Raw genomic sequence first — 10332 nt, 5'->3', positions numbered from 1 at the left:
CCGCATTGATCTTTTTAATCCTTTTTCCCTGGTTTTCCTCTAATTCCCCTCCCCATTAAAAAGGCCCTGGGTTTTTTTTTTTTGTTTTTTTTTTTTTTTTTTTTTTTTTTTTTTTTTTCCTTTTTTTTTTTTCTGTTGTTGTTGTTGTTGTTTTGTTTGTTTGTTTATGGGGGTTTTTGGTGGGTTTTTTTGGGTTTTATTTTGTTTTGGTTTTGGTTTTGTTTCATTTTTTTATAAGGAGGAATGTCTCTATTGCACAAAACATAGTCATTTTAGATTTTAACAAACTTTAAAATAGCACAAGATAAAATCATATATTTACTCCCAGACCTTTCCAAGTTTCTGGTCTCAAACGTTAGATTGTGAAGGCAGAGTGAAGTGTCATCACACCGTGTGCTCACTTCAAGAGCAGGTCAAAACAGGGTCTGGACACAGACATGACCAGAGGAAATGGTCTCAAGTTGCACCAAGGGAGGTTCAGATCGGATATTAAGAAAAATTTCTGCACTGAAAGGGTGGTCAGACATTGGAGCAGGCTGCCCAGGGGAAGGTTGGAATCACCATCCCTGAAAATGTTGAAAAAATGTGTTGGATGTGGTACTTGGGAACATGGTTTAGGGATGAACATGGTGGGTTGATGGTTGGACTTGATGATATTAAAGAGTTTTCTAACCTAAATGATTTTATGCTTCTGTAACAGTGAGCTCCCAGATCTTCCAGTAAAGACATTTAATATTTTCCTTGTTTGAACATGTGCTTATTTATTCAGTCCTCTTTCTGAGCTAACAGAAAAGTTTTTTGCCTCTCTAAGCTTCCTAGAAATGCTTACTCCTACCCATTTTCAAAGGTCATTGATACCCACAAATGGTAAGATCTGTAGTGGCCACCCTCTGCAGCTAAACAAAAGGCTTGAAAAGATGTATTTTTTATAAGTTTACTTGTCCATGTACTAGAAATGTGCATGGTGATGTTCTGGAATTTATTAGACTGACCATTGGAAAATGCAAACTGTAGGGCTGGCTTTTGTTCTGTCTTGTTTTGTTTTGTTCCTGGGGAAAATGTTCATAATTTTCTTTTGAAAAGGTGTAATTACAAAAATTTTGGGTAATTGTGCTGTAGGTACAAGCATTTTTAATATGCCAGATCATGGTAATGGTAGTGCAGTAAAGGGAGTCTTGGCAAACTGTTTCCAGATGGGGAATCCCATGACTTTGTTAGTGAAAATCATCAAAACAAATCACAGGATCATGTGAATATTTGAGTATTCAGAGTGGAGAAATAAAGTATTCAGAGTAGAGAAATAAAGCCATTTTGCTTGTGGTCATCTAGAAAAACACTTTTTATTTGAAGTTCTTTATACCGAGTATACCTTATTTAATTTTTTATTATAATAATGAAATTAAGTGACTGCATTATATGTGAGGAAGGACTTGCAATGAGAAAATTCTGCCCTGCAGCACTGCCCTTCAGGCAGAAAGCTTTCTCTTTTCTTTCTGATACCCATTCCTTGACTTTCAGTCAAATCTGGGTGCAGATTGCAGCCATGGGATAAAACCTCTTGTCTGTTTGAGGGAGAGCTCATCGAGGTCTCTCACTGAACTTATTAGTGGCTAAAAGTACCTTGTGACTTCTTACAGGGGTTCACTGAAGCTTGTCCTCTGAGATTCCTCGGGATTTTTCTGGATATTTGGTATCTGGGGATCTGGCAGGGCTGGACAGTTTGGAATTGTCCAGTTCCATCCCCCTGTCATGGGCAGGGACACCTTCCACCATCCAGCCTGGCCTTGGGCACTTCAAAGGATGGAGCATCCACAGCCTCACAGGGATACCCCACAGCTAATTTTAGCTGGGAACTGGGAAGATGTTAATTTTCAGATCGTAATTGATGGTGAAACATCACTTGACTTTGGTCGCTCAACTTTAATTATGAATGTAAAAATATTTTTAAATTGTTTTTCAATAAAAGGAGGCCATGTAACTTCTAAGAATTAAAAAGATGCTTTGATTTTTATTTCTTTTCCTTGCCACTCCCCAAGAAGGCTGTGAATGCTGTTATGTCTGGCACTGTGGCACGATGCAGATAAGCTGCAGGCAGTATTGCTGCAATTAATATCATTAAGATATGAGGTCTCAGTGGAGCCAGTCCTACTGCTGGCTTTGCCCTGACTGACTCTGCATCCTAAGGGAATTCAGCAGAACTTTATCTTAGAATTAAGTGTGAATTCCCACGATTGATCATTCAAGCTCCCTTTTTTTATTTTAACTTCTTTATTTTGTTTCAGATACAGGCATTAAAATGTCTTTTGGAGCCCCAGACATGAAGGTGTGAATAACAGAGCCAAATATATTACAGAAATATGTTTTTGAAATTACCTTCCTGTCCATTTGCTGGTTAGATTTTGAATAAAATTAGGAAAAAAAAAAGGTATGTTGATATTTTGTTTTACTGAGTAAGTAAAATATTAATTACACCATTAGATCTGCAGATTTTTAATTATCACTTCTCAGATTCTTCTGATTCCACCAGTTGTTTACCTAGGTTATCTCTTGTGGATTTAGGGATTACCCCTCCCCCTGGTCCTTGCACATTATACACCTTTTCCTGGTGGTTTTTCAAAGACTCTGGACCAGTAAGGAACCAACTCTTTCTCATTTTTTAATTTTGTAATAAAAGCTGCAGCTTCAATATTTGCCAGAGAGCCTCATATGAGTTTTCTTCAGGAAAGTGGTTGCAGCCTAGAGAAAGCAGTGCTTAAATGTTAAACTATTTGTTCTGAGCCAATTGCACATCCAAAAATCACAGCCATCTGTATGGAAAAATCAAATTCACTTCTTCTTAGTATTAATAATTACTGTAGTTATTTGGAAAGATCATTACATGTGTTTTGGAAGGGATTTGGTGGGAAACAGCAGCAAGAGATGTGGCCAGGGAGTGAATTTGTTAAGCAGTGAGAGGTTCTGCAGAGCAAACGATGCCAGATCTAAAGGAGCAGAGTAGATTTTAGGCACCAAAAGGAAATATTTATTTAGTAAACTCTGCAATCTCATTTCTAGATGTTTTTGGAGCTGATTTCTGTCTGCCCTTCCTTGCTGGTCTCTGTGTTAGGATTTTGAAATATCTGGTTCTAGTTTATTTAATGTATTTCTAGTTTTTGTTCTGTTTAGTGTTGCTGTTGGTGGGAGTATAGAGTGTTTTGGAAAAACCACTGAACCTTGAACTCCAACTTGAGAGGAGGAGAAAACCATTTTCAAATATTCTGTTTTGAAATATTTGTTAGCTGCTGAGCCTGGCCCCACCCTCCTTTACTGGCTGGGGAATCTGCATTTATTTTCTTTTTGGAAATATTTACAGCTGGGCTATACATTGGGGTTACACAAACAAACAGCAAAGGCACAGTGTGTGTATACACGTGTTTATTTTCTGTGTGCTTGTGTGCAGGGTTTTTGTAAGTACATGACACCAAGGGGAAGGTGGAATTTGCCAAGTTTAGGTCAGAACTTGAACTGAACTCATATTATATAGTTTTCTGTCTCCACTGGTGTCTGTGGCCCACTTATGGAAGTTTATGAGTTGGCTGCAGCCTTTGAGAATGAAACCATGTTTTTTCAGCTCCAGCAGTAGACTCGTGCTTTTAAATCCAGACATTTTTGGCTCAAGTCCCCCAGATGTCTGTCCATTTCTGTAAAGCAGCTCAAGTGTTTTAATTGTAAATGTACCCGTTTCATGTAACTCAGCCCTAGAAATTTGGCCTTGTTTTGCCTGGAGTCTTTTCTGTTTGTCATGAAACAGCTAAGCTGGGGCAGTCTGGCTTGGGGTTAAAAAAGAGAGCTGCAGCATTTGCAGGACGTCATGTTCTTGTTTTCTGTGCTTCTGTCCCAGTGGAGGGCAGAGCTCTCACCTGCAGCCAGGTAAACATTAGGCAAAGCATTCACACAACAACAAGGGAGCCCCTGTCCTAAAAAGCACATTTTGGCAGAGCTGAGAAAGGCCAACTTCTCCACAGTAACCTAAACAAGCCCATGGATTCAAGGTGACAAGAGCAAGAAAAGCTCTGGAGGAGGAACTCTCATTTCTGATAAATGGAGAATAATTTGCCCCAAAATTTGAATTATTTGAGTACCTGTTGATGGTCCTGCTTATTCCTGAAAAGATTGTATTCATTTAGTTCTATAACCTGCCCACTTTCAACTTTATAAGCCATTGAATCCAGAAACATTCAATAGCCAGTATGCACAATACAGCTAAATATCATTATAATTAGTAGCATGATTGACATTGCAGTGTAATTTCTTTTTTCAGCTCAGCCTTCAGAATTAGTTACATCAAAATATGGATGTTTCTTATCAGTATGTGTTATCCCAGCAAGCCTGGAATAATTTTGATTTTGCCAAAAACGTCACTTTGTTGGGTTGCTGTGCTTGGTAACTCACCACACATGAAAGTGAGTGAATTTCAGTGTGGTACCACACAAACCCGTGGGGACATGGCCAGGACACATTTTGGCCCAAAATGGACCTCACAGGTTTGCTTGAAGGTAAAAGGAGGAGAGGCTGGGAGGAGAAAAGAGAGGAACAGATAAGACAGGAGAATTGAGGCACAGATAAGAGAGGCTGACAGGCTGAGGGCTGGGGATGTTCAGCCTGGAAAAGACTCCAGGGAGACTTTAAAGGTTCAGCCAGTGTCTAAAGGGGCTCCAGGAGAGCTGGAGAGGGACTTTGGACAAGGGGTGGAGTGACAGGGCAGGGGACAACGGCTTCAGTCTGACAGAGGGCAGGGTTAGGTGAGGTCTTAGCAAAATATTCTTCCCTGTGGGGTGGTGAGGGCCTGGCACAGGGTACCCAGAGAAGCTGTGGCTGCCCCATCCATGCAAATGTTCCAGGACAGGCTGAATGGAGCTTGGAGCAACCTGGGATGGTGGAAGGTTCCCTGCCCATGGCAGGGGATTGGAATGAGATGGTCTTGAAGGTCCCTTCCAACCCAAACCATTCTGTGGATCAGTAAAATGTTCCTACTGCCAGTGGTTCTGTTACCTTTGAGCCTGTAGACATTCATTCTTCTACTTTGCTTTAGCCATTAGCGTAAAGAATTTCTGACAACTCTCTTTCCCTTCTAATGGTCTTTGTAACTGTATGCCAGATGTAAACTTTTTTATGTAGGGAAAAAGCAAGATGGGGGAATGACAGAAAAAAAAAGGCAACTTGAATGAAGATTTTAAGATGCTGAGTTAGATCTGCAGGTGCTGTGCTATCCCAGTGCTCAGAGCACTTGAGCTAATGCCATCTGGAGGAAGTTATTTGTTGGGACAGGACAGTGTTTGAAACTTTGAAGTCAGGAATAAACAAAGAAAAAGCAGCTGGAATCTGGCAGAAGAAGAAACAAGCCATTCCTATCAGCCTCTGCTATTAAAGGAATGAGAGCACTGCACTGGAGTTGTTTTTACAATCTTGGGAGTTTATTCTTGTTCTTGAAGAGAGCTGCTTCAGTTGGGGAAGAGAGGGAGGATTGATTTGAAATTTTAGGAAGCAACAGGTAGGTAATTACAGTAATTATGGTTCTGGTTTTATTCTGAAAAATAACCTGGGTCCTGATCCTTCACACCCTCCCTATTTATTGTCTTGATGGGGAGAGATGATTTACAAGAGCATGGACTGACAGGGCAAGGGGGAATGGCTTCAAAATGCAAGAGAGTAGGTTTAGATTAGATACTGGAAAAAAATTCTGGACTGTGAGGGTGGTGGGACATTGGCACAGAGTGCCCAGAGGAGCTGTGGCTGCTCCATCCCTGGCAGTGTTTCATGCCAGGCAGAATGGGGCTTGGAGGAACCTGGGGTAGTGGAAGGTGTCCCTGCCCTTGGCAGGGGTTGGAACTGGGTGATCTTTAAGGTCCCTTCCAACCCAAACCATTTTGTGATTCCATGATTACAATTTCACTTACAAGATATGGCTCTCTTTCATCCCCAGATAGATTTAAAATAGTTTTATTTCATATATGGACACCCAGTCAGAGGAGTTAAAGCACATGGTTTTCATTTGGCTTAAAAGTCAGACTTGTTTAGTCTTTTCATTTTGCCAAATAGAAAAATTCAAAAAGAAAGATTTTAAACATTTTTCTTTGTTCTTACTGTTGCTGTATGCTGTAAGTAACCAAAACTCCCTTTAGTGTGGTTAATTCCTTTTTCCTTTGGCACACATTCATGACACCCTTTGTATATGGTATATTTTGAGTGTGACAGTACCTCTTAGAGAAAAACTCCCTTCACAGGTCACTGGATGGTTGACACACCATTAATTTTTATGCTTCTGTTAAACAAAAGTCTGGAAATTAAGGACTGTACATGAATTTGTTACAGAGTGCCAAGAACAGGAAAAATCTCTGATCTGAAATGTGACCTTTTCCATCAGCAGGTCACCAAGATGTTTTCAGTCACTGATGAGCTTCTACTAGCCAAGGACTCTCTTACCAAGAGTGTCAGTTTTCACAGTTCATAGGAATTTATTCTATTAGATGGTGACCATGAATTTGGAAAACTGGAGGTCACCTAAGGTCACATGCTCCATTTATTGGATTTTAACGAGAAAAATTTTTATGAATACACCTAACTACATGATTACAAAATTGTACTGAGTACTCCCTGAGCCTCTGAAAAAAAGGAGGGGAAAGCCATGAAGATTACCTGCCTGCTTGCCCTTTTGTGCTTTCTAAAGGAAAAAAAAATAATTTCCATTTTTATGGTGTATCAAAAGATTTTAACCATTCTGGTGAGGAACTCAGTGTTGAAGAGGAAACCATCTTAATATTGGTTATGAGCTGCTCTCTGATGAGGGGAAGACATAAAATGGAATATCACATTATTAAAGAAGGAGCAGACCAGGGGCTGTACAAGGATTTAAACCAGTCTGCCTCTATTTGTGTCTTTATTCCCAAACCCCTCCCTGGATGTGTATATAAAGTGTTTTATGCACTGGGTGTGCACGAGGTTACACTCAGCAAAAGGTAATAATGGTAAAACACATGTGAGAGTAACTTGGTAGTTGTATTTTTGGGGCCAATGCACAGTTTCAGGACTAGCAGCTTTCTATCCTGGGAAGTTACAGTCACGGAGCAGAATCTGCCATTTAGCTGAAATATGATACCCACAGTTTTTTCACAGTTCAAATGCTGGAAATCTATGTTCTGTATTTTCTGTGTGAATTTAACAAAGTCAGAGACTTCAGATTTCTGCCTTTAAAAAAGGGCAGTGTTGACTTTGGGTATTTTTAAGTTAAAGATATTTTGATAGCTCGGGAACTGGTAAATTTTCTGTTGAGCAAGTAGATGGAATTACTATTTTTATTTTTTCTGTCTTTTAGCACTTTATAAGTATTGTAAAATTGGTCTGTAGTATATCTGTAAAATATATTAGAGTATGTGTTAGAGGAATGCAGACTAATATGATACTTTCTTTTAGCACTCCCAGAATCAAAGACTTGAGAAGTTCCGACAGAGCCTTGGGATAAGGGAATATTACTTTCTTTTTTCCTTTCATTTTTTCTTTTTTTCTTTTTTTTTCCTTTTTTTTTTTCCTTTTTTTAACAAACCTGAAAACAGCTGTTGAAACAATGACATCATGGAATGTGACATGACTGTGGAAATTATTAAGAAAGTCAAGCTTTGAAAGCATCAAACTACATCTAGGGTTGGAGAGGGGTTTAGTGGAGGATGATTTGCCAGGTTTCCTTGGGCATTGCACAGTCACATCCTCACTGTGTCATTTCCATGTCTGACCAAACAAATCCTTGGCTTTTCTTCTCAGCAGCCTTTTTGTATCACACAAACACACCTACAGACTGGAATCCCAAAATCCCAGAATGTTTTGGGTTGGAAGGGACTTTAAAGCTCATCTCATTCCAACCCCCTGCTATGGCAGGGACACCTTCCACTATCCCAGGCTGCTCCAAGCCCCATCCAGCCTGGTCTGGAACACTTCCAGGGATCCAGGGGCAACCACAGCTTCTGTGGGCACCCTGTGCCAGGTCCTCACCACCCTCATCACCTCACCACCCTTCTTCCCAATATCCCATCTAACTCTGCTCTTTGTTAGTTTAAAGCCACTCCCCCTTGTTCCATCACTCCATGCCCTTGTGGAAAATCCCTTTCCAGCTCTCTTCCACTTAGCTACTGGAAGGCTGCTCTAAGATCTCCCCAAATCTTTTTCCTCTCCGGGTGATGTGCTGATTCCCTTGGGACACAAAAAATGCTCTTGAGCTCCTGCTGCCTTCCTGAACAGCAAGAGGCTGTGCTGGCACAGGTCACTGCCTGTCCTGCCTTTACTGTCTTGGGCCTCACTCCTGTTTGATTTCCCAGGCTGTTGGCTGCTGTTCTAGCAGGAAAATCACCAATGGAATTTTATTTTAGCAGTGGGGTTTTGTTTTAATTAGCCATTCGAAGCGTGCTTTGCTGCCAGTCAGATGAATGCAGATGACTGCTTCAGTGACATAGTAGATAATTAACTGGGCTGAAAGAAAGCCTGACTTTTTTGTTTTATTGGGAAAATAGTGTTTTAATTACCTAGTCTATCACAGAGGAAGGGAGAATTGTTACAGCTTATTGGAACAAGAACAAGCTCTAAGACTTTGCTGATGTACATGGACTCAGATATGTTTCTTTTGCTTGTAGCTGCTGCACTTAAATGCCCCCAGGACAACTGAAATCTCAAAATGCTTTTTGTAGTTGAGTGCCAGTGCCATTTCTCCTGAGTTCCTTCATTGTCTATACCCTGATCCGTGACTTCCTCTCCTTGCTCCATGAATTGATTCATCTGGTCTCCTTCCTTTGGCTAAATACTTTAATTTTTGCCCATGGCTTTTCTATGTATCCCATTCCAATGCTGTGGAAAACACCAGAAACACCAGTACATGTATTTGAAATTATTCTGGGCCTGCTGAAGATTATAGATCCATGTGTGGGTGTGGTGTAGCTGTTTGTAAATACAGCCCAGTGTATCTATAGAACTCAAGTCCTTCCAGTACTTAAAGGGCATCCAAAAACCTGGAAAGGGACTTTATACAAGGGCAGGGACTGACAGGACAAAGGGGAATGGCTTGAAACTAACAGAGAGTAAGGTTAAATTGGAGATTAGGAAGAAATTCTTCCCTATGAGGATAGTGAGGCCCTGGCACAGTGAAACTGGGGCTGCCCCATCCCTGGAAGTGTTTCCAGCCAGGCTGGATGGGGGTTGGAGCAACCTGGGATGGTGGAAGGTGTCCCTGCCATGGCAGGGGCTTGGAATGAGATGGTCTTGAAGGTCCCTTCCAACCCAAACCCTTCTGTGATTCTGTATGTGCAGAAATTCATCCCTTTGTTACCGGGTAAGGAGAGTTCTGCTGGCTAAAGCAGCACCCTCTGAAGTGCCTCAGAACTGTGGGCAGCAGGGGTGTCTGTACCTGCATTTCCATGGAAAATGGAAAAATGGAGATGATTTCAGAGTTCAGTCATTTGTCACAGACAGCAAATAATTACTTCAGTTTTCCTTTTTACTTTTTCTCTTTTTCTTTCTTTTTTTTTTTTTTTTTAGGAGAGGATGCTGCCCCTCATCTGAATCCACATCTTTCTGCAGCAGGGGTGTCAGTGCAGCTGCCTGCCACGAGCACAGATAATGAAACACAGAGTCTGAGCAGTGCACGTGGAGAGTCAGATTCTTCAGGGACAGACACATTTTAAAGCTTAGGGCTGTTTATGGCAGTCTCTGTCTGAAGATGTTGTCACTGGTACGTTTGTCTGTCTAGTGTGATAGTCTGGCTGTTCCATCAAAATAACAGTCTTTCAGTACTGTTTATTTTCTACTATTTTTTCTTACAATTTTGTTATTATTTTAAATGATTTTGTCTGTGAATATATCAATTATTTTTGAGCAAATAAAATTTTTTTTCCAGAATTGTCGTGAGTTGAAATCAATAAAGACCTTTTAAATATTTATTATTATAAGAGAATGTGGAAGTGGTTGGTATTAAAATCCACTGCAGAAGTGTGTCTCACTTATGAAAAACCTCTTGGCTCAGTATCACATCAGTACTGTCAAAATGTTGAGCCAAAGGGAAATGCATTTGGAGTCAAAGTCTGCAAGAGAAATTTCTCTTTCTAGGCATCATCAGAGGTTGTTCATCCTTAGAAGACCACTATGAACAAGCCAGTGATTCAAAACTGTGTGTGAAAAAGACCTCTAGAATTTGTATTGTTATTATGAAGAATTAATTTATTTAGACTTAAAAGAATTTCTCAGCATTTCATGTTTGTTTCCTTAAAGATTTTTTCCACATCTTGAAGCATGCGAATGAGAGACTGTGTAAGTAAG

General features: G+C 40.4%; 1 protein-coding gene across 1 annotated transcript in view; it reads left to right on the top strand.

Moving 5' to 3' along the window:
• KIAA0586 (KIAA0586 ortholog) overlaps positions 1–9865 on the top strand; it is a 69544-nt gene extending 59679 nt beyond the window's left edge. The window contains exon 31 of the mRNA XM_041413605.1: positions 9556–9865. Coding sequence (XP_041269539.1) covers positions 9556–9701 — 146 coding nt within the window. The 3' untranslated portion in view covers positions 9702–9865. The remainder of the gene's footprint in view (positions 1–9555) is intronic.
• Positions 9866–10332: the final 467 nt, after the last annotated feature.

The sequence above is a fragment of the Onychostruthus taczanowskii genome, unplaced genomic scaffold (assembly GCF_017590055.1).
Source record: "Onychostruthus taczanowskii isolate IOZ18803 unplaced genomic scaffold, ASM1759005v1 scaffold103, whole genome shotgun sequence".
Taxonomy (NCBI): domain Eukaryota; kingdom Metazoa; phylum Chordata; class Aves; order Passeriformes; family Passeridae; genus Onychostruthus; species Onychostruthus taczanowskii.
The sequence above is the reverse complement of the archived record's forward strand: the minus strand, read 5'-3'. Positions and strand labels throughout refer to the sequence as shown.